This window comes from Salmo salar, chromosome 07 (genome assembly GCF_965601325.2).
Source record: "Salmo salar chromosome 07, fSalSal1, whole genome shotgun sequence".
Taxonomy (NCBI): domain Eukaryota; kingdom Metazoa; phylum Chordata; class Actinopteri; order Salmoniformes; family Salmonidae; genus Salmo; species Salmo salar.
Window position 1 is genome coordinate 40,810,448 of NC_138297.1, and position 24,991 is coordinate 40,835,438.

At 41.4% G+C, this 24,991-nt stretch overlaps 1 protein-coding gene across 3 annotated transcripts; it reads left to right on the forward strand.

The window, feature by feature from the left end:
- The first annotated feature begins 238 nt into the window (after positions 1-238).
- LOC106609130 (calumenin-A-like) lies at positions 239-24,739 on the forward strand. Of its 3 annotated transcripts, none has more exons than XM_014207601.3 (7): positions 239-388; positions 12,147-12,368; positions 20,899-21,092; positions 21,300-21,466; positions 21,591-21,651; positions 23,195-23,394; positions 23,522-24,739. In XM_014207601.3, exons 2-7 carry the CDS (start codon positions 12,148-12,150, stop codon positions 23,624-23,626), a joined length of 948 nt encoding a protein of 315 aa, XP_014063076.1. In that variant the 5' UTR covers positions 239-388; position 12,147; the 3' UTR covers positions 23,627-24,739. The 3 variants fall into 3 exon arrangements, with proteins under 3 accessions (XP_014063076.1, XP_014063077.1, XP_014063074.1); XM_014207602.3 differs by lacking the exon at positions 239-388 and adding an exon at positions 11,196-11,342 and having other exon boundaries at positions 20,899-21,080; XM_014207599.3 differs by lacking the exon at positions 239-388 and adding an exon at positions 11,197-11,342.
- Positions 24,740-24,991: the final 252 nt, after the last annotated feature.

A 24,991-nucleotide genomic window follows, 5' to 3' on the forward strand; every position in this document is an offset into this window, starting at 1 on the left:
AAGGAAATGTAGGGTCTAATCTACTTTGTTTATTGAATCGATAAGCAGATCGAAAATCTTTATTATAGTAGTATTTTATCAGTAGATAAGTTGATCTACACCAATTATATAATTTAGTTATGTATTCATGGTACATTAATTCAGACAGGCAATGTCGCAGATTACATTAGGGAGAGGGTCTCTGTTGTGTCTCTGTTGTGTCTGCTGGAGCAACAGTTGTAGCAGAGAGTTCCAGTCAATTATTTATACATTAGTCATTTAGCACATTTACAGGAGCAATTATGGTTAAGTGCCTTGCTCAAGGGCACATCTACAGATTTTTCACCTGATCAGCTCGGGGATCCAAACCAGTGATCTTTCGGTTATTGTCCTAACACTCTTAACCGCTGTGGGTAAAGAATTAGCAGTCTTAACTGATAAATATTTGGTTATCACGTTTTATATTTCGTTTACTGTCAGATGTCTGCATGCATAATAGAAAACATAACTAATGGTACGAAATATTATATCATTATCCTATTATCCATTATATACATTTGTAGAAATGTGTTATGGTTTCAATAGTCTAAAAGTTTCCATTCTATTTTGTCAGTTTTCCCTCGTCTATTACTGATAAGAGAACAAATTCTATGGAGAGAACTTTCAGGGGATTTGTTTTGCCGGTCCACAGTGTTGATTTTAGCATGTAAATCTTGGTGGGACAAAGCATAATTTACTGCCTTTAACAAAAACATAGTTGAGACGCCAGATTTTTTATTTATTTTAACTAGGCAAGTCAGTTAAAAAAAATTAAAATCTTATTTACAATGACGGCCTAGGAACAGTGGGTTAAATGCCTCGTTCAGGGGCAGAACGACAGATTTTTACCTTGTCAGCTCAGGGATTCAATTCATCAACCTTTTGGTTACTGGCCCAATGCACTAACCACTAGGCTACCTGCCACTTGCTTACACTAATGTGGTTTCTACTGACAATTGAGATGTACAAACTATGGCATAAGGGGATGACGAGTGGATAAGAGGCCATCAGTAATTTTGATTAAGACATTCATGAGCGAGCTAGGACGAACATAGTCAATATGACGTGCAGACAATTTTGAAATGTACAGCGACAGAATTTGGAGCATGGGCCGTTCTTACAGTATTCTCCCTGTACACCAAATCAGAAGCATAAGATAAATAAATAGGGCATACAGTGGCAAGGAAAAAGTATGTGAACCCTTTGGAATTACCTGGATTTCTGCATAAATAGTTCATCAAATTTGATCTGATCTTCATCTGTCACAACAATAGACAGTCTGCTTAAACTAATAACACAAACAATTATGTGTTTTCATGTCTTTATTGACACATCGTGATCGAGGACATCCCCCGTCCCCCCTCCAGTGACTGTACGTACATACCCCAACCAGAAGCCATGGATTACAGGCAACATTCACACTAAGCTAAAGGGTAGAGCTGCCACTTTCAAGGTGTGGGACTCTAACCCGGAAGCTTACACGAAATCCTGCGACAAACCATCAAACAGGCTAAGCGTCAATACAGGGCTAAGATTGAATCATACTACACCGGTTCCGACGCTCATTTTATATGGCAGGGCTTGCAAACTATTACAGACTACAAGGGAAGCACAGCCGCGAGCTGCCCAGTGACATGAGCCTACCAGACTAGCTAAATCACTTCTATGCTCGCTTTGAGGCAAGCAACACTGAGGCATGCATGAGAGCATCAGCTGTTCCGGACGACTGTGTGATCACGCTCTCCGTAGCCGACGTGAGTAAGACCTTTAAACAGGTCTACAAACACAAGGCTGCGGGGCCAGACGGATTATCAGGACGTATGCTCCGGACATGTGCTGACCAACTGGCAGGTGTCTTCACTGACATTTTAAACATGTCCCTGATTGAGTCTGTAATACCAACATGTTTCCAGCAGACCACCATAGTCCCTGTGCCCAAGAACACAAAGGCAGCCTAAATGACTACAGACCTGTAGCACTCACGTACGTAGCCATGAAATGCTTTGAAAGGCTGGTAATGGCTCACATCAACACCATTATCCCAGAAACCCTAGACCCACTCCAATTTGCATACCACCCAAACAGATCCACAGATGATGCAATCTCTATTGCACTCCACACTCCACACTTTCCAACCTGGACAGAAGGAACACGTGAGAATGCTATTCATTGACTACAGCTCAGCGTTCAACACCATAGTACCCTCAATGCTCATCACTAAGCTAAGGATCCTGGGACTAAACACCTCCCTCTGCAACTAGATCCTGGACTTCCTGATGGGCCGCCCTCAGGTGGTGAGGGTAGGTAGCAACACATCTGCCACGCTGATCCTCAACACTGGAGCTCCCCAGGGGTGCGTGCTCAGTCCCTTCCTGTACTCCCTGTTCACCCACGACAGCATGGCCAGGCACGATTCCAACACCATTAAGTTTGCAGACGACACAACACTGGTAGGCCTGATCACCGACAACGACGAAACAGCCTATAGGGAGGAGGTCAGAGACCTGGCCGGGTGGTGCCAGAACAACAACCTATCCCTCAACGTAACCAAGACTAAGAAGATGATTGTGGACTACAGGAAAAGGAGGACCGAGCACGCCCCCATTCTCATCGACGGGGCTGTAGTGGAGCAGGTTGAGAGCTTCAAGTTCCTTGGTGTCCACATCAACAACAAACTAGAATGTTCCAAACACACCAAGACAGGTGTGAAGAGGGCACGACAAAGCCTATTCCCCCTCAGGAAACTAAAAATATTTGGCATGGGTCCTCAGATCCTCAAAAGGTTCTACAGCTGCACCATCGAGAGCATCCTGACTGGTTGCATCACTGCCTCGTATTGCTTGACCTCCGACCGCAAGGCACTACAGAGGGTAGAACGTATGGCCCAGTACATTACTGGGGCTAAGCTGCCTGCCATCCAGGACCCCTACACCAGGTGGTGTCAGAGGAAGGCCTTAAAAATTGTCAAAGACCCCAGCCACCCCAGTCATAGACTGTTCTCTCTGCTACTGCATGGCAAGCGGTACCAGAGTGCCAAGTCCAGGACAAAAAGGCTTCTCAACAGTTTTTACCCCCAAGCCATAAGACTCCTGAACAGGTAATCAAATGGCTACCTGGACTATTTGTATTGTGTGCCCTCCCCCCCCCCCAAACCCCTCTTTTACGCTGCTGCTACTCTCTGTTTATCATATATGCATAGTCACTTTAACTACAGTGCCTTGCGAAAGTATTCGGCCCCCTTGAACTTTTCGACCTTTTGCCACATTTCAGGCTTCAAACATAAAGATATAAAACTGTAATTTTTTGTGAAGAATCAACAACAAGTGGGACACGATCATGAAGTGGAACGAAATTTATTGGATATTTCAAACTTTTTTATTAACAAATAAAAAACTGAAATATTGGGTGTGCAAAATTATTCAGTCCCCTTAAGTTAATACTTTGTAGCGCCTCCTTTTGCTGCGATTACAGCTGTAAGTCACTTGGGGTATGTCTCTATCAGTTTTGCACATCGAGAGACTGACATTTTTGCCCATTCCTTCTTGCAAAACAGCTCGAGCTCAGTGAGGTTGGATGGAGAGCGTTTGTGAACAGCAGTTTTCAGTTCTTTCCACAGATTCTCAATTGGATTCAGGTCTGGACTTTGACTTGGCCATTCTAACACCTGGATATGTTTATTTGTGAACCATTCCATTGTAGATTTTGCTTTATGTTTTGGATCATTGTCTTGTTGGAAGACAAATCTCCGTCCCAGTCTCAGGTCTTTTGCAGACTCCATCAGGTTTTCTTCCAGAATGGTCCTGTATTTGGCTCCATCCATCTTCCCATCAATTTTAACCATCTTCCCTGCCCCTGCTGAAGAAAAGCAGGCCCAAACCATGATGATGCCACCACCATGTTTGACAGTGGGGATGGTGTGTTCAGGGTGATGAGCTGTGTTGCTTTTACGCCAAACATAACGTTTTGCATTGTTGGCAAAAAGTTCGATTTTGGTTTCATCTGACCAGAGCACCTTCTTCCACATGTTTGTGTCTCCCAGGTGGCTAGTGGCAAACTTTAAACGACACTTTTTATGGATATCTTTAAGAAATGGCTTTCTTCTTGCCACTTTTCCATAAAGGCCAGATTTGTGCAGTATACGACTGATTGTTGTCCTATGGACAGAGTCTCCCACCTCAGCTGTAGATCTCTGCAGTTCATCCAGAGTGATCATGGGCCTCTTGGCTGCATCTCTGATCAGTCTTCTCCTTGTATGAGCTGAAAGTTTAGAGAGACGGCCGGGTCTTCGTAGATTTGCAGTGGTCTGATACTCCTTCCATTTCAATATTATCGCTTGCACAGTGCTCCTTGGGATGTTTAAAGCTTGGGAAATCTTTTTGTATCCAAATCCGGCTTTAAACTTCTCCACAACAGTATCTCGGACCTGCCTGGTGTGTTCCTTGTTCTTCATGATGCTCTCTGCGCTTTAAACGGACCTCTGAGACTATCACAGAGCAGGTGCATTTATACGGAGACTTGATTACACACAGGTGGATTCTATTTATCATCATTAGTCATTTAGGTCAACATTGGATCATTCACTGAACTTCTGGAGAGAGTTTGCTGCACTGAAAGTAAAGGGGCTGAATAATTTTGCACGGCCAATTTTTCCGTTTTTTATTTGTTAAAAAGTTTGAAAAATCCAATACATTTCATTCCACTTCATGATTGTGTCCCACTTGTTGTTGATTCTTCAAAAAAAATTACAGTTTTATATCTTTATGTTTGAAGCCTGAAATGTGGCAAAAGGTCGAAAAGTTCAAGGGGGCCGAATACTTTCGCAAGGCACTGTATACATTCATGTACATACTACCTCAATTGGGTCGACCAACCAGTGCTCCCGCACATTGGCTAACCGGGCTATCTGCATTGTGTCCTGCCACCCACCACCCACCACCCGTCAACCCCTCTTTTACTGCTACTGCTACTCTCTTTTGATCATATATGCATAGTCACTTTAACCATATCTACATGTACATACTACCTCAATCAGCCTGACGAACCGCTGTCGGCATGTAGCCTCGCTACTTTTATAGCCTCGCTACTGTACAGTCGAGGCCAAAAGTTTTGAGAGTGACACAAAATTAATTTCCACAAAGTTTACTGCTTCAGTGTCTTTAGATATTTTTGTCAGATGTTACTATGGAATACTGAAGTATAATTACAAGCATTTCATAAGTGTCAAAGGCTTTTATTGACAATTACATGAAGTTGATGCAGAGTCAATATTTGCAGTGTTGACCCTTCTTTTTCAAGACCTCTGCAATCCACCCTGGCATGCTGTCAATTAACTTCTGGGCCACATCCTGACTGATGGCAGCCCATTCTTGCATAATCAATGCTTGGAGTTTGTCAGAATTTGTGGGTTTTTGTTTGTCCACCCGCCTCTTGAGGATTGACCACACGTTCTCAATGGGATTAAGGTCTGGGGAGTTTCCTGGCCATGGACCCAAATATCAATGTTTTGTTCCCTGAGCCACTTAGTTATCACTTTTGCCTTATGGCAAGGTGCTCCATCATGCTGGAAAAGGCATTGTTTGTCACCAAACTTGATGTTTTTCCTGGAGAGAAGTGGCTTCTTTGCTGCCCTTCTTGACACCAGGCCATCCTCCAAAAGTCTTTGCCTCACTGTGTGTGCAGATGCACTCACACCTGCCTGCTGCCATTCCTGAGCAAGGTCTGTACTGGTGGTGCCCCGATCCTGCAGCTGAATCAACTTTAGGAGACGGTCCTGGCGCTTGCTGGACTTTCTTGGGCGCCCTGAAGCCTTCTTCACAACAATTTTACCGCTCTCCTTGAAGTTCTTGACGATCCGATAAATGGTTGATTTAGGTGCAATCTTACTGGCAGCAATATCCTTGCCTGTGAAGCCCTTGTTGTGCAAAGCAATGATGACGGCACGTGTTTCCTTGCAGGGAACCATGTTGACAGAGGAAGAACAATGATTACAAGCACCACCCTCCTTTTGAAGCTTCCAGTCTGTTATTCGAACTCAATCAGCATGACAGAGTGATCTCCAGCCTTGTCCTCATCAACACTCACACCTGTGTTAATGAGAGATTCACTGACATGATGTCAGCTGGTCCTTTTGTGGCAGTGCTGAAATGCAGTGGAAATGTTTTTTGGGGATTCAGTTCATTTGCATGGCAAAGAGGGATTTTGCAATTAATTGCAATTCATCTGATCACTCTAAATAACATTCTGGAGTATATGCAAATTGCCATCATACAAACTGATGCGGCAGACTTTGAAAATTAATATTTGTGTCATTCTCAAAACTTTTGGCCACGACTGTATATAGCCTCGCTACTGTTATTTTTCACTGTCTTTTTACTATGGTTTTATTTCTTTACTTACCTATTATTCACCTAATACCTTTTTTGCACTATTGGTTAGAGCCTGTAAGTAAGAATTTCACTGTAAGGTCTACACCTGTTGTATTCGGCGCATGTGACAAATAAACTTTCATTTGATCTGCTCTCGAGGTCATGCCACAGCATTTTAAATCAGGTTGAGGTCAGGACTCTGACTGGGCCACTCCAGAAGGTCTATTTTCTTCTGTTGAAGCCATTCTGTTGTTGATTTACTTCTGTGTTTTGTGTCGTTGTCCTGTTGCATCACCCAACTTCTGTTGAGCATCAGTTGGCGGACTAGCCTTCCTGCAAAATGTCTTGATAAACTTTCATTTTTCTGTCGATGATAGCAAGCTGTCCAGGCCCTGAGTCAGCAAAGCAGCCCCAAACCATGAGGCTCCCTCCACCATACTTTACAGTTGGGATGAGGTTCTGATGTTGGTGTGCTGTGCCTTTTTTCTCTCCACACATAGTGTTGTGTGTTCCTTCCAAACAACTCAACTTTAGTTTAATCTGTCCACAGAATATTTTGCCAGAAGCGCTGTGAACATCCAGGTACTCTTTTGCGAACTTCAGACGTGCAGCAATGTTTTTTTTGGACAGCAGTGGCTTCTTCCGTGGTGTCCTCCCATGAACACCATTTTTGTTTAGTGTTTTATGTACCATAGACTTGTCAACAGAGATGTTCCCACACATCAGTCTCAACCTCTACACATTGGTGGAATCATCTCAAGGACTTCATCAAACTGATACCAGTGGATGTCGTCTCGAGAAGGCCAGAAAAATCTGTTTGGTCCTACACAATGCATACATTTCACCCATGTCGAGGATGATGCCTGGATAAAGGTCATCATCAAAACTACACACCACTGCCCAAGAAGACCTGCATTTCCCCACAGGTTGTGGATTTTCCTCATTTTCTGGAGCAGCCAGGACCTTCTGCCTGAAACAATGTGTGTTAAAGCAGGTCTTTCTTGAACAAATGCAGCTGACATCAGCTCACCAGGAGCAAGGCTGACCAGATTGAAAGTATGATGTTGACATGATCAGTCCAATCAACTGTAGATATTTTTTTTACCTTTATTTAACTCAGTTAAGAACAAATTATTATTTTCAATGACGGCCTAGGAACAGTGGGTTAACTGCCTTGTTCAGGGGCAGAACGACGGATTTGTACCTTGTCAGCTCGGGGATTCGAACTTGCAACACTCTAACCACTGGGCTACGCTGCCACCCCATATAATGCGACTGATCGTAACAGTTTGTTGAGAGCTGATAGTTGTCACCCGCTTCCCTTAAAAAACAATTTGCCCAACAGCCAATTCTGTTGAATCAAAAGAATTGGAAGAAAAAAAAAAAAAGATTTCGATAGAAATATGGCTGAGAAGCAAAGAAAATTTATGGAGAGGGGGTACAAAAATGGTCAGATTAATACTGCCATTGAGAAAATTCAAAACAAATCGAGACATGATCTCTTTCAAGGACAGTCTCGCAAAAAGAAGAATTCTTGCGTCCTAACTACCTGCTATTCAAAGTGCTCTGAACAAATTAAGGGAATTGTTCACAAACATTGGCACATTCTAAGATCCGATGACAGTATCGGTAATGTGTTTTCGGACCCTCTCTTGGTTGTATTCTCGCGGGGCAGAAATCTCAGAGATCAATTGGTAAACTCTGATTTACCACCCCAAAATATCCCTGCACGTCTATTTGCGCCTCTACCGGATGGAAACTACAAGTGTAATGGCTGCGCTCAATGCAATGGCACTTACAAATGTAGATCCTTCAAACACCCCCAAACAGGGAAATAGATCCCAATCAAAGGTGTTATCATGTGCTCCACTAAAGCAGTTATTTATCTTATAACCTGTCCCTGTGGTAAAAAAAAAGTATGTGGGTAAAAAAGGCGCGAATGAAATGTACAAATCTCGGAGCATCGTAGCACCATTAGGTGCAAAAACACGACTTACCCAGTTGCGGCCCACTATTTGGAAGCAAACCACTCGATTTCGTCCCTATGTTATGTCGACATCGAACATGTCACCCTCCCTAGGAGAGGGGGTGACCTCAACAATTTACTGTTAAAATGAGAGGCTGCCTGGATCTTTAATTTAAAGACCCTTGCTCCCTTCCGTCTCAACGTAGACTTTGATCCGAAGCCATTATTGTGATTTTGCTATTCATTGTAAATGTTTGTAGGCCTATGTAGCCAAATTGTATCTATTATCATATGCTATCCATTCATGTTTTTGTATGTTCTTATGTCTGAGAATTAACAAACGATATGATTACAGACACCTGTGTGTGTTCTTTGACACTTTATAAACTAGTGACCCGTAGTGTTTGTCATTATACCCTGATGAAGACCACTTGTCTGTCGAAACGTTGGTTATTAGGTTATTCAATTATTGCATCTGAGCTCCTAGAGTGTGCGGCTCTCCTTTTCTTTTTCAAGTGTTCTACTCCACTAACCAGCACCTCGCCTAAACAGATGTGTGTTTCTTTCTACTCCAGAATCATGTGATTTGACTCATTTTATCTGTGGCCAATGACCTTGAGCATGCATGGATGGGCACTTCTAATGTAACTCTATGGTAGCACCTAAGGGGCTTGAATATTCAAGCTTTCCCAGTAGATTTTGCGTTTTTTTTTTTTTAAACTAAACCGGTGTGGCTCAAAACAGGTTGGTCTTTGCCCCACCTTCCCTGCCGGTCCAGATGTTTTAGATAGAGACTTAGGGAGCTAAATAAAATCACCTGCGGGCCCAATTTGGCCTGTTGGGGAACCCTGGCCTACAGGGAGGAGGTGAGAGCCCTGGTAGATTGGTGCCAGGAAAATAACCTCTTTCACAACGTCAACAAAATGATATAGCTGATCATGGACTACAGGAAACAGCAGAGAGAGCACGCCCCCATCCACACCGAAGGGAGCCGCAGTGGAGATGGTCAAAAGCTTCAAGTTCCCCTGCGTGTACATCACTGAGGTCCTGAAATGGTCCCTTCACACCAACAGCTTGGTGAAGAAGGTGCAACAGCGCCTCTTCAACTTCAGGAGGCTGAAGAAATTTGGCATGGCCCCTAAGACCCTCAGGAACTTATACAGATGCACCATCGAGAGCAGCCTGTTCACCCCACTAACATCGAGAAGCTGGAGCCGAGAAACTGAATAACAACATCTATTTTCAGACCATACTGAACAAAAATATAAACGCAACATGCAACAATTTCAAAGATTTTACTGAGTTACAGTTCATTTAAGGAAATCAGTCAATTGTAATAAATTCATTAGGCCCTTATCTACAGATGTCACATGACTGGGAGTACATGGTCTTCAGTTGTGAGGCCGGTTGGACGTACCACCAAATTCACTTAGACAACGTTATGGTAGAGAACTGAACATTTAATTATCTGGCAACAGCTCTGGTGGACATTCCTGTAGTCAGCATACCAATTGCAAGCTCCCTCAAAACTTGAGACATATGTGGCATTGTGTTGTGTGACAAAACTGCACATTTTAGAGTGGCCTTTCTATTGTCCCCAGCTCAAGGTGCACCTGTGTAATGATCATGCTGTTTAATCATCTAATTGATATGCCACACCTTTCAGGTGGATGGATTATCTTGACAAAGGAGAAATGCTCACTAACAGGGATTTAAACAAATTTGTGCACAACATTTGAAAAAAATAAGCTTTTTGTGTGTATGGAACATTTCTGGAATATTTTATTTCAGCTCATGAAACATTGGACCAACACTTTACATGCTGCGTTTAGATTTTTGTTCAGTGGAGTAGATGCCAGGCGAATCAGTTTGTGTCAAGAACAGTTTCCCGCTTGTATAAAGAATGGTCCACCACCCAAAGGACATCCAGCCAACTTGACACAACTGTAGGAAGCATTGGAGTCAACATGAGCCAGCATCCCTGTTGTCGCGCATCAACGATATTGGACTCAATCACCTGTTTATTACCTCCCCTATACTTGTCAGTTCCCCACTGCTGCTTTGATTCTCGTCTCTTTGTGTTTCACAGTTCTGACGCTGTTCCTGTCCGTGTACCTGCTTCTCTTCTGCAGAGTCGTTCCTTACGCATGTGTACATTTATCCGGTGTATATAGTAAAAGATTGCATTTGGATTAATTGGATTTGTTCTGACATTTCAAGATTTTATTTGTGTACTTTGGCATTTTATCTGCATTGTTATGAGCTAGTAACAAGCATTTAGCTGCACCTGCTATAACATATGCTAAACTGTGTACTGACCCCAAAACTATTTTTAATTTATTTTTCAGTCAATGTTGCACATGCAACATCCTCTACCATACCCATCTCCCCATAAACGTAGTACTTAATCAGCAGCATACATTTTGGTCTTGTCCAAGATACTGAAGCCAGCAAGTTAAAGTTGTCAGGTCCACTCAAGACAGATGACTGAAATACAGTATGGCGAGAAGAACATTTTAACTTTATATGTATTTCTATTTTATCCTATGTTCAACAGCAACTGAAACACATGTCCATGTAAACTTCAGTGGATGATGACAGTTCTAGAAATATTTACTCAAATTTGGGGACGTGGCAATTAGTAGCCAATCAGGTGCCCAGGATGAGGTTTCAGGCAAAAGGACAGCAGCGAAGATTTTAACCAACGTAAATACATTCTCTAAAACACGATTGGTTCAAACACTACAAACTTTCGTGTAATCCAATTAAACGTAAATGCGATGAATAAACGTTTTATTGTGGAACATGAAGTCATCCGCCGAATGTGCCTTTTTGCTGAAGTGGACCAATCAAAGCTCGTGAAGGCTCATATCTATAATCTCATTGGATCTCCTTTAAGAACGAAAAGTGCCGATGCTGGGGTGTTTATTAAACTGTTGGCTTGTGAAACAGACATAGTGTACATATTGTGTCTGGAATCATCAGCCAGGAAGGTAATACTATGATATTACTTATCTTACAAGCTAATATTGATGCGTTGATAGTGTTACTTTGTATGATCAGCTAACCCTAAATGGTAGGATTTGCAATTCAGGCGCATTCCAATAGTCTGACGAGAGCTAGCGGCTAGCAGCCGATCTTATTATGATGAAGAGACTGAATACAACATATCTTACATTACTGTCAACAACTGATTTCTGGTTTGTTGTTCCACATTTTGTAAAGTAGCGAAATGGAACATTTTGCATAAACAGTGTAGTCCGTGTGTGAATGGTGTATATGTTGATACATTGTTACAATCTGTGCCTTTATTTGTGTGCAGACAGCCAAAAGCTACATTCTTTCCACTTTACCGTTATAGTGAGCAATTTTGTTATTGCATTTCCCTGATCTGTATTCAATTACTGTAAACTATTTAAAAACGTCAGTGTTACAAATACCACATCATGAATGCACTGCCATGCAGACATGTATTTGGCTTTCCTGCCTGACTCATATGTCGTGTCTACAAGACTATTTTCTTCCGTTTTTTAAATGTTCTATCACAAGTCTATGCTGACATGCTGCCAGAAGCAGCAGTTTAATAAACAACCAACAGTTGATCATGTGAAACAAGTCCTGTAACACCATAATGTCAAAGAGCCTGTCAAAGAAGCAGAGCTACACATGTTTAAATTCCCTAAGACCTGGATCAGCCCTAATGAGCAGCAGATGCAGATGCTGCCTGTGAGCTAGTCACAGGCTTTGATGTTAACACTCTGGAATAGGTGTCTTTAATACCTCTGTCTCTCTCATAGGATGGAGATCAGGCCATTGCTCATGTGCTTTGCCCTCTGCGTGGTCTATGCCACCAGTAAACCCACAGAGAAAAAGGAACGCATTCACCACGATGCACCTCTAAGCAGCCGCGAGCATGACGATGCTCAGGGCTTCGACTACGACCACGATGCCTTCCTAGGACAAAAGGAGGCCAAGTCTTTTGACGACCTCAGCCCAGAGGAGAGCAAGCGCAGGCTAGGGTGAGTAGGCTCAAGTCTCTGCCTGGTTGCGTCTCAATAGTCCAATGTGGCCACCTTTCCTGGGTCGGCTGTGCATCAATAGTATCAAGTTGAGGATAGGGCTGTGACGGTAATTGAATAACTATGTAACTGATGATTACGGATGAAGAGCGTCATGAAAATAAAACTATTTAAATATTACTACATTCATTTTAGGATTAAAAAAAATATTATTTTCATGTAGATAACCTGTACCTAATAGCGGGAGTGTTTGCAAATGTTTTGTTAACATAGTTTGTCTATTAAACATTCTACATCTCTTTTCAACTTACCTTTGCTTGAGCAGCTAATTGCTTGATGAGCGGGATGTAGAGTGCTATAGGCTAGGGCACTTCAGTTAAAACATTGTTTGATGTGTGGACTTTTTTTATACAATGCACATTTTCATTGCTTGCTAGTAAATAAATAAATCGGTCTTCTTTAAAAAAAAGTTTGGGTGTTTCTGACTTCATTAATTATTCAACAGCCGTCGACAAGGTTGTTTTGGCTCTGAGGCCTATAATGCTCTGTTGTGTCAAATGGACAATTCGCCAAGCCTCTCCAACCAGGCATGGTATAATTTGATACAGAATCTTTTCTTAAATTATAGACTAATCAACGCTGATCAGGCCAGGTTCTGGCCAATATGCTGCCCTGAACTAGACCAAAAAAATTGCTGTCCTCCTATCCCCGCAAAGTATTATAGTAGCCTAGGCCCACTAGGCACTTTTAGGAATTCCCATGTGGTAGGCTACTGTTTGTAAAACAGGCAATTTACTATGAATTCCTGTAATCTGGTTACATACATTTCTGTAAATGCATGTATTAATTAGTCATTTACCGTTCTCATTCATTCTGAGTGGAAATGTTGTTTGCACTGTTCAGAACCTGCTACACTTGTGACAAACATGTTTTGATTTATTTCATACCATAATTTACGCGCTCCATATGAGCATGTCTGGTTTCTCTGACCTGTTAATGTTGACGGAGCGCATGCACCTGAACACGCATAGAAGTACCTGGCCTGCTTCTCGCAAATGTCAAAAGTAGGAAAGTGCCCTGCTGGGCTTCTAAGTCATATTTTCTTCACCTCACACTGTAAGTCAATGAAGTCCATTATAATAGTTCCTCACAGTATTTGAAAAATCTTTCCAACCCCACGATAATCAACATCGCTGATAAATAGGCTTTGGACATGTTGTGTGTATTTGTTTCTATTTTAATGATGGTCAATTTCATCTTCATACTAAGGCATAGCTGTCCCCTTCATACTTTAATTATCTTGCATCCTACTCTCAGGAAAGGCTAATGTAGGCCAAGGTTTTTTTTATTATGTTTTAGTGAAAGAATAAATATTTGCTCTTGTGTCTGGTGGTTTTGATTGATGGGTGCTTTTATGGGGGTGTGCCTGTGTCAGTTCGCTGATTCTCTCTATAGGCCTAAATGTCCATTCAGAAAGTTTCCAAAAGTAGCCTGTCTGGACTAGGGCTGTGACGGTCACGAAATTTTGTTAGCTAGTGATTGTCAAGCAAATAACTGTCGGTCTCACGGTAATTGACCGTTTAATTAACATAAACGCATTTAGCATCTCCTGGCTTCCACACAACGCCTACAAGCCATTGATGCAGACCTTTGGGACATCTATATTTGAAAAAGTCTAATAAATCCATGTAAAATAGCCTACACCTTCACAATAAATACATTATTTATTTTAGACAGGTCTAAAGAAGCATGATATGAAGAAAATGTAGTCTATTTTAGATGAACAGAATAGCATACTCTGAGTTGTCCTGATCTGGCAATGCCAAATGGCTGTGGGCTACACTAGTTAATTTAGCAGACAAGATTTGCTTAGAATTCCGTGGCATTATTTTATATTTTGAAGAATACATTTTGAACAAAGCTGATTAAAATATAAATATTTTTCCAAATGATTTGAGGGAGTGCGCACATCTGGCTATTCTGTGTTGAGAGGTTAACAAAGAAATAGGTATTCCTATATGCTTAATTTAGAGTTATTAATGTTACTTTAGTTGTAATACAAACGTTGGGCTGTATGTTTTTGATTTTTAATATATTGTAAGGCTGCATGATGCGACTCTATTGCTTTGAAAATAGTCGCTTGAAACGCATGAGCTCTGCTTTGTTTTTTGCGCAGACTGTACACACTACATCACTCACTCATTCACAATTTGACAAGCATTTCATAATGCCTAGAATTTCACAGCGGTATCCCCTTTGTGTGGCTGTAATGCACCCTGAAAAAATGTATGCCTTTTGCGGCCAGTGCTGCGCACTCATCACGTGATCGGATCTTTCTCACAGGCTACAAGTGAAGACACACATCGGGGACAAAACTGCGCAAGTCCTTATCCAATTCCAAGATGCATAGGCTTCTGGACTAGGGCTGTGATGGTTCCAGGCTTCCCTGTGGCTCAGTTGGTAGAGCATGGTGTTTGCAACGCCAGCATGGTGTGTGCAACGCCAGGGTTGTGGGTTTGATTCCCACGGGGGGCCAGTACAAAAAAAAGTTAAATGTTTTAATCAAATGTATGCATTCACTACTGTAAGTCGCTCTGGATAAGAGCGTCTGCTAAATGACTTAAATGTAAATGGAAGAAATGTCCACATTTACTTTTTGTCAGTCAACAATATGAGTAGGTCTAATGAACAGCAAAAGCACTAGCCAATGTCAATCTACTATTCTCCATAGTACAAAGGTCGACCTATTCTGTGCTAGAAATAAATATTCTGGGACAGTTGTGGGATGCGATAGATCCCAAATTAATACAACCACTAGCATCAAACTTTTTTATTGAATGTGGCTGTCGCAACCAATCAGAATGTTTAGCTTAAAATGTTAATAAACTATTAGGCTATTTCTTCACATTATCAGTGCAGCAATGTGCACATGCTAGTACGCTAAAAGCGCACATTTTCCATTAGCAGAAAACATCGTTATCAAAAGTGACTGCAAATGCAATTATGCATGTAATGGTTCTTTTGTAAAGGTGCATTTTTATGGTGAATATTATCTTGCCCAAACTTGAAACTCACGCGCTGCTTATGTATGCCAGTTAGGCTCTACACCCCTTGTAAAGCGGATTAATGTGCTTTACAGTTATTTGTCCACTTTAGTTGTGATACAAACTTTATTAAAACATACAGTTGAAGTCGGAAGTTTACATACACTTAGATTGGAGTCATTAAAATTCGTTTTTCAACCACTCCATACATTTCTTGTTAACAAACTATAGTTTTGGCAAGTCGGTTAGAACATCTACTTTGTGCATGACATGAGTACTTTTTCCAACAATTGTTTACAGACAGATTATTTCACTTATAATTCACTGTATCACAGTTCAAGTGGGTCAGAAGTTTACATACACTAAGTTGACTCTGCCTTTAAACAGCTTCTGATAGGCTAATTGACATCATTTGAGTCAATTGGAAGTGTACCTGTGGATGTATTTCAAGGCCTACCTTCAAACTCAGTGTCTCTTTGCTTGACATCATTGGAAAATCAAAAGAAGTCAGCCAAGACCTCAGAAAATAAAATTGTAGACCTCCACAAGGCTGGTTCATCCTTGGGAGCAATTTCCAAACGCCTGAAGGTACCACGTTCATCTGTACAAGCAATAGTACGCAAGTATAAACACCATGGGAAGACGCAGCTGTCATATCGCTCAGGAAGGGGACCTGATCTGTCTCCTAGAGATGAATGTACTTTGGTGAGAAAAGTTCAAATCAATCACAGAACAACAGCAAAGGACCTTGTGAAGATGCTGGAGGAAACGGGTACAAATGTATCTATATCCACAGTAAAACGAGTCCTATATCGACATAACATGAAAGGCCGCTCAGCAAGGACAAGCCACCGCTCCAAAACCGCCATAAAATAGACAGATTACGGTTTGCAACTGCACATGGGGACAAAGATTGTACTTTTTGGAGAAATGTCTTCTGGTCTGATAAAATCTAAATGTAAGTGTTTGGCCATAATGACCATTGTTATGTTTGGAGGAAAAATGGGGAGGCTTGCAAGCCGAAGAACACCGTCCCAACCGTGAAGTACGAGGGTGACAGTATGTTGTGGGGGTGCTTTGCTGCAGGAGGGACTGGTGCACTTCACAAAATAAATGACATCATGTGGAAGGAAAATCATGTGGATATATTGAAGCAACATCCAGACATAAGTCAGGAAGTTAAAGCTTGGTCGCAAATGGATCTTCCAAATGGACAATGACCCCAAGCATACTGCCAAAGTTGTGGCAAAATAGCTTAAGGCCACAAAGTCAAGGTATTGGAGTGGCCATCACAAAGCCCTGACCTCAATCCTATAGAAAATGTGTGGGCAGAACTGAAAAGCGTGTGCGAGCAAGGAGGCCTAGAAACCTGACTCAGTTTCACCAGCTCTGTCAGGAGGAATGGGACAAAATTCACCTAACTTATTGTAGGAAGCTTGTGGAAGGCTACCCAAAACGTTTGACCCAAGTTAAACAATTTAAAGGCAGTGCTATCAAATACTAACTGAGTGTATGTAAACTTCTGACCCACTGGGAATGTGATGAAAGAAATAAAAGCTGAAATCAATCATTCTCTCTAGTATTATTCAGAAATTTCACATTCTTAAAATAAAGTGGTGATCCAGCTGACCTAAGACGGGGAATTTTTACTAGGATTAAATGTCAGGAATTGTGAGAAACTGAGTTTAAATGTATTTGCCTAAGGTGTATGTAAACTTCCGACTTCAACTGTATAGGCCTATGGGCTAGGCTACATGAGGTGTGCGATTATGATTAGAAAAAGTCGCAAAAACTGTGTGAATCCGGCCTTCATGGTCGAATTGCTACAAAGAAACCACTACAAAAGGACACTAAGAAGAAAAGACTTGCTTGGTCCAAGAAACACGAGCAATGGACATTAGACTGGTGGAAATCTGTCCTTTGGTCTGAGTCCGAATTTTAATGAACGGATGATCTCCGCATGTATGGTTTCCAACGTGAAGCATGGCGGTGGTGTTATGGTGTGGGGGTGCTTTTCTGGTGACTGTCAGTGATTTTATTTCGAATTCAAGACACACTTAACCAGCATGGCTACCACAGCATTCTGCAGCAATACGCCATCCCATCTGGTTTACACTTAGTCCCACTATCATTTGTTTTTCAACAGGACAATGACTCAACACAACTCCAGGCTGTGTAAGGGCTATTTTGACCAAGAATGAGAGTGATGGAGTGCTGCATCAGATGACCTGGCCTCCACAATCACCCGACCTCAACCCAATTGAGATGGTTTGGGATGAGTTGGACCGCAGTGAAGAAAAAGCAGCCAACAAGTGCTCAGCATATGTGGTAACTCCTTCAAGACTGTTGGAAAATCATTCCAGTGGATACTGGTTGAGAAAATGCCAAGAGTTTGCGAAGCTGGCACCAAGGCAAAAGGTGGCTACTTTAAAGAATCTAAAATATATTTTGATTTCTTTAACACTTTTTTTGGTCACTACATTATTCCGTGTGTTATTTCATAGTTTTGATGTCTTCACTATTATTCTACAAAGTAGAAAATAGTAAAAATAAAGAAAAACCCTTGAATGAGGTATGTGCGAACTTGACTTGTACTGTTCATTCTACACACTTTTTACAAACATGGCACTTTTTTTCTCACAGTAATTACATAGCAAAAATAAAGGAATTTGATGTACATTACATTTGGATAGATAGTATTTATACGCTATACATTATACGCTGTACATTATACATCTTGTTCAGCCATAATTATAATAGAACAATAGATTTAAACCACCCCTCAGCTACTCTCAGTCCATCCCATCTATCTCCGTAACCGCCCTCTTATGATTTCCATGTGCCATATATTTTTCACCTGTGATGGTTCACATAAATTCTGAACCTTTCTAATTGCATAGAATCTCCAGATTGTAAGTTGAAGATAAATATTTTTACTGAAAGTATTATTTTGTTGATTGTTTGACTATGGCTTTCCAAATGTCCAAACAGTGCTATTTGTAGGGTTCATTTTAGATCATTGTTGTGGTTTTTCAGCCATTCTTGAACCTGTGACAAGAAACAAGCTACATTGGGGCAATACCAAAATAAGTGATCTAATGATTGTCTTTTCGTAACAGAAGAGACAGAATCATTAGTTTCTTAATTTGTCGACTTAATATTTATAAGTAATAACCTGAATAATAGTAATGAAATGCCATGATGATGATAATAACAACAAAGTGTAATGGCTTGTTTCAAGTAGGCTTTTATTAAGAAGCATATCCATGTAAGCAACTGTACAGAGTTGTGACCACCCCCTATCCCTTGAACGGTTATGTCGGTGACCGTGTACATTGGTCTTGCCAATTACCGTTACCTTAAATTCTAAGACTGTCACAGCCATAGTTGAGGAGCCAATCAGAGAATGTTCATGTAGTTCGCTACCAACAAGTTACCTGTATGATAACGTGGCGGAGTAATATACATGGAAAAGTACTCATTGCAATGTAAAACATACAAGGAAGTATGTCCTCTTTTCAGTAAAAGTTAATCAACGTATAGACTTGTTTGCTTGTGTTAGGTTCTAAATGAACCTATTAAAACTCTCAGACGATTAGTAAAGCTTAAACCAAGTTTATTCACCCATTGTGTCATACAGCTGCATAAGACAAAAACATATTTCCCCCAGTGGGGGGGGGGGGGGGGGGGGGAGAGTGTGTGTGTGTACACAGTCGTGGCCAAAAGTTTTGAGAATGACACAAATATTAATTTCCACAAAGTTTGCTGCTTCAGTGTCTTTAAATATTTTTGTCAGATGTTACTATGGAATACTGAAGTATAATTACAAGCATTTCATAAGTGTCAAAGGCTTTTATTGACAATTACATGAAGTTGATGCAGAGTCAATATTTGCAGTGTTGACCCTTCTTTTTCAAGACCACTGCAATCCACCCTGGCATGCTGTCAATTAACTTCTGGGCCACATCCTGACTGATGGCAGCCCATTCTTGCATAATCAATGCTTGGAGTTTGTCAGAATTTGTGGGTTTTTGTTTGTCCACCCGCCTCTTGAGGATTGACCACAAGTTCTCAATGGGATTAAGGTCTGGGGAGTTTCCTGGCCATGGACCCAAATATCGATGTTTTGTTCCCCGAGCCACTTAGTTATTACTTTTGCCTTATGGCAAGGTGCTCCATCATGCTGGAAAAGGCATTGTTTGTCACCAAACTTGATGTTTTTCCTGGAGAGAAGTGGCTTCTTTGCTACCCTTCTTGACACCAGGCCATCCTCCAAAAGTCTTTGCCTCACTGTGCGTGCAGATGCACTCACACCTGCCTGCTGCCATTCCTGAGCAAGGTCTATACTGGTGGTTCCCCGATCCCGCAGCTGAATCAACTTTAGGAGACAGTCCTGGTGCTTGCTGGACTTTCTTGGGTGCCCTGAAGCCTTCTTCACAACAATTGCACCACTCTCCTTGAAGTTCTTGACGATCCGATAAATGGTTGATTTAGGTGCAATCTTACTGGCAGCAATATCCTTGCCTGTGAAGCCCTTGTTGTGCAAAGCAATGATGACGGCACGTGTTTCCTTGCAGGTATCCATGTTGACAGAGGAAGAACAATGATTACAAGCACCACCCTCCTTTTGAAGCTTCCAGTCTGTTATTCGAACTCAATCAGCATGACCAAGTGATCTCCAGCCTTGTCCTCGTCAACACTCACACCTGTGTTAATGAGAGATTCACTGACATGATGTCAGCTGGTCCTTTTGTGGCAGGGCTGAAATGCAGTGGATTCAGTTCATTTGCATCGCAAAGAGGGACTTTGCAATTCATCTGATCACTCTTCATAACATTCTGGAGTATATGCAAATTGCCATCATACAAACTGAGGCGGCAGACTTTGAAAATTAATATCTGTGTCATTCTCAAAACTTTTGGCCAAGACTGTATATACCCATCCCAATTTGGGTGGAGTCTCCTTCTCTCTAAACATTACATCTTTATTTCTAGGCAGGAACTTAAGTGATACGGCAATAAACTGTTCCTTCTCCCCTAATGTGGCCTGACCTGACCTCGACCCCCTTCCTCACTAATCCACAGCTCTCCACCCTTATCAGTGCCTGCCAACATGATCGTCTTCCCTGCACTCAGTACATTCCAAGCTTAATTGCTTCCACCATATACATTCCTCCTACAGATAACCACTAACTTATGGTGTAAATCCTAGACTATGGCACCCCTCATGTCTTTAGTATAACTGATGATTAACAATTTAAAGTTTAGAAATCTGAACCCATCACCAGTAAATGGAGAGGAGGTAGAATTCCCCCTTTCCCATCATCAGATTCAAAGAACAGGCTATCACTTTCACGTAGACTGTACTAGATCTTGGTGTTGACTGTTATTACATTGGTATTGTAGTAAATATAGTTTGACCTCTTTTGAATGACATTTTTAGTTTAACAGTCTCTCTCTTTCTCGCTCTTCCCCTTTCTGATACAGTGTGATTGTAGAGAAGATTGATGGGGACAGTGATGGTTTTGTCACTGAGGTGGAGCTGAAAGCTTGGATTAAGAAGGCTCAGAAGAAGTACATCTATGAGAACGTGGACCGCCAATGGAAGGACTTTGATGTCAACAATGACGGCATGATCTCTTGGGAGGAATACAGGAATGTAACTTATGGTACCTATCTGGGTAAGAAGGGAAGGGCATGACATGAGCATGCATGAGCCCGGGAAATGCAATATGTCCAAAACAAATGTGTTGGTTATGATTGATTCGATAGTTGCAGGGCCTTTAGTATTAGTTTCACTGATTGGTTGATTTACCGTATCAATTCAGGTCAGGGTGTATCACGTGTGATTAACTAGAGATCATAGCTGCTTCCCTTTGACCCCACAGATGACCCGGAACCAGATGATGGTTACAACTACCAGCACATGATGGCGAGGGACGAGAGGCGTTTCAAAATGGCCGACCAGAACGGAGACCAGATCGCCAACAAAGAGGAGTTTACCGCCTTCCTACACCCAGAGGAGTACGACCACATGAAGCACATAGTGGTGCTGGTATGTGTGTTTCATTCTCTGTGTTCATTAGATTAAAAGGTATTTGGAAAAAATGAAACACGGAACCAGTGTTCACCGGTCGGCTCTCTAACCAGCCTCCTCTTTCTCCTTGTTTACCCCACAGGAAACCATGGAGGACATTGATAAGAATGGTGATGGTTTCATTGACCTGAATGAATACATAGGTAAGGACTGAAGTGAACATACTCTTGAGTATACAAAACATTATGAACACCTGCTCTTTCCATGACATAGACTGACCAGGTGAAGCTATGATCCCTTAAGTCAAATGAAATCACATTTTATTTATCACATGCGCTGAATACAACTGGTGTAGACTTTACTGTGAAATGCTTGCTTACGAACCTTTCCCAACGATGCAAAGTTTAAAAAATTATTGGGGGGTAAAAAGTAACACGAGGAATAAAATAAAATGTACAAGAATGGAGCTATATACAGGGAGTACTAGTACCAGATCAATGTGGAGTTATATACAGGGAGTACTAGTACCAGATCAATGTGGAGCTATATACAGGGAGTACTAGAACCAGATCAATGTGGAGCTATATACAGGGAGTACTAGAACCAGATCAATGTGGAGCTATATACAGGGAGTACTAGAACCAGATCAATGTGGAGCTATATACAGGGAGTACTAGTACCAGATCAATGTGGAGCTATATACAGGGAGTACTAGAACCAGATCAATGTGGAGCTATATACAGGGAGTACTAGAACCAGATCAATGTGGAGCTATATACAGGGAGTACTAGAACCAGATCAATGTGGAGCTATATACAGGGAGTACTAGAACCAGATCAATGTGGAGCTATATACAGGGAGTACTAGAACCAGATCAATGTGGAGCTATATACAAGGAGTACTAGTACCAGATCAATGTGGAGCTATATACAGGGAGTACTAGTACCAGATCAATGTGTAGCTATATACAGGGAGTACTAGAACCAGATCAATGTGGAGTTATATACAGGGAGTACTAGAACCAGATCAATGTGGAGCTATATACAGGGAGTACTAGTACCAGATCAATGTGGAGCTATATACAGGGAGTACTAGAACCAGATCAATGTGGAGCTATATACAGGGAGTACTAGAACCAGATCAATGTGGAGCTATATACAGGGAGTACTAGAACCAGATCAATGTGGAGCTATATACAAGGAGTACTAGTACCAGATCAATGTGGAGCTATATACAGGGAGTACTAGTACCAGATCAATGTGTACAAGGAACTTGAGGTAGATATGTACATGAAGGCAGGGTAAAGTGACTAGGCCTTATTGATGTCACTTGTTAAATCAACCTCAATCAGTGTAGATGAAGCAGAGGAGACAGGTTAAAGAAGGATTTTTAAGCCTTGAGACAACTGAGATATGGATTGTGTATTTGTGCCATGTTGATGGTGACTGGGTAAGACAAAAGATTTATATGCCTTTGAATGGGTTATGGTAGTAGGTGCCAAGCGTAGCGGTTTGTTTCCAGAACTGCAATGCTGCTGGGTTTTTCACACTCAACAGTTTCCCGTGTGTATCAAGAATGGTCCACCACCCAAATGACATCCAGCCAACTTGACACAACTGTGGGAAGCATTGCAGAAGGTGTTCCTAATGTTTGGTATAGTCACTTTATTCTGAGGTCCCCATTCAATAGATGTACTATGTTGATGTTTCTACCCTCAGACACACTTTCATCCCCCTCATTTCCTAGGTGACATGTACAACCATGAAGATGAGATGGAGGAGCCAGACTGGGTTGCTACGGAGCGTGAGCAGTTCTCAGAGTTCCGAGACAAGAACAAAGACGGGAAGATGGATCGGGAGGAGACTTTGGACTGGATCCTTCCTTCAGATTACGACCATGCAGAGGCCGAGGCCAAACACCTCGTCTACGAGTCTGACTTGAACAAGGTGAGACAATCGCTCTCTCTATTGGTTTTCTTTCTCTCTTTCTCCCCCTTTTCCTGTCTTTCTTTCACAATAGCTGTGTCTGTTTAAGCGTTCTATTGACTAAATATCCTTTTGGTTTTGATTTCAGGATGGAAAGCTCAACAAGGAAGAAATCCTGAACAAGTACGACCTGTTTGTAGGAAGTCAAGCAACTGACTTTGGCGAGGCGCTAGTACGGCATGATGAGTTTTAGGTTATTTGGTGCTAGTTAGATAAAACAGTTTTAAACTTGATTTGATAAATGATCAAATGTATTTTGTACGAAACCTATTCATACACTCCATTGTCTCCAATTAGTTTGTGGTTGATAGCACCCAATAGTTGTGTGTGTGTGTGTTATTTACTGACTACCCAGCCCAACACTTAATTTTATTGTTCTGCTACATACATAGGTAGTTTAGATTGGTCATTATTTTTGCCTTGGTTTGAAATATGATGCTATACTCACAAGCACTGAATATTCCTTTTGGAGTTGTAGTAATTTATAATTCTTCCACCAAACCCTTCATATGTGGGAATTATTTGGTGTTTTTTACAGTCATGTTTTGAATGACACTGATTGTAGTGATAGCCCATAATTTCTTAGTATAGTTAGTAGATGAGAGATGCTACCCAACGTTAGCCTCATACGTTTCCTTTTACCCAGTGTGTGCCTTCTCTGAGTAGTCTTTTGGAAGCTCAACCAATGAAACTGACACGTAATATTAGAGGGTCATGGGAACGTGAGTCCACTACAGTGAAATCATCCTTCACCCTGCTCTGTTTCTCCATAAACACTCTCTTTGACCCCCTCTTCTTCATATGTACTGTATTTGTCTATCATGACTAGGGTTGTTATTACAATGTTGCCAAGTTCATCACTGCTTCTGTAGCCTTCTCTCCTGTCAATCACTGCCTCTCAATAGTCTAGAGTGGCTTCCTCGCCTCCATCTGCACTGATCTAGAAACAAATGATAGGGGAAAGAAATATGTTGGATGACCAATGTGACACAAGAAAAGGAATCCATTTTAGACTATTGAGACCCAGCACACATGTGAGCACACATCTTTCTATTGGTTACAAATAAAAGCGGTTGTACTTCCTTCCTATGGGGCATGCGGAACTGAAAGGTTGGTGCATTGCAGCGTTGTTACTGAATTCCGCTTGCTCTAAATTAAGATTATGTTGTAGTATTTACATACTTGGCAAGTGTTTATTTTCTGAGTTTATGCATAGACTGTATGGATATTCATATTTTGGATTAAATGCTTTACTTTGGATTCCACAGCCCATTTCTCAATAAAAAAACAAATTGAGTAAACTTAATTGTTCAAGTTTGAGCCTCAGTGCACATCTTCTTTTGTATGTCTGGTTGTGTTAATGATTTAGTTAAGATATCCAGGAAATGGAGAGCGTGGTTGAAGTAAAACACTGTTCACCACTGTTTTTAAAAGTGCATCGTAATACAATATAAATCTTTTTACCTTAGATATGTTACAATAATTCAACATGAGTAGATTCAATAAACCCTATTTCCCCTGAACTCACAATTTCAATCCAGTTGTTAGGGAACCTTAG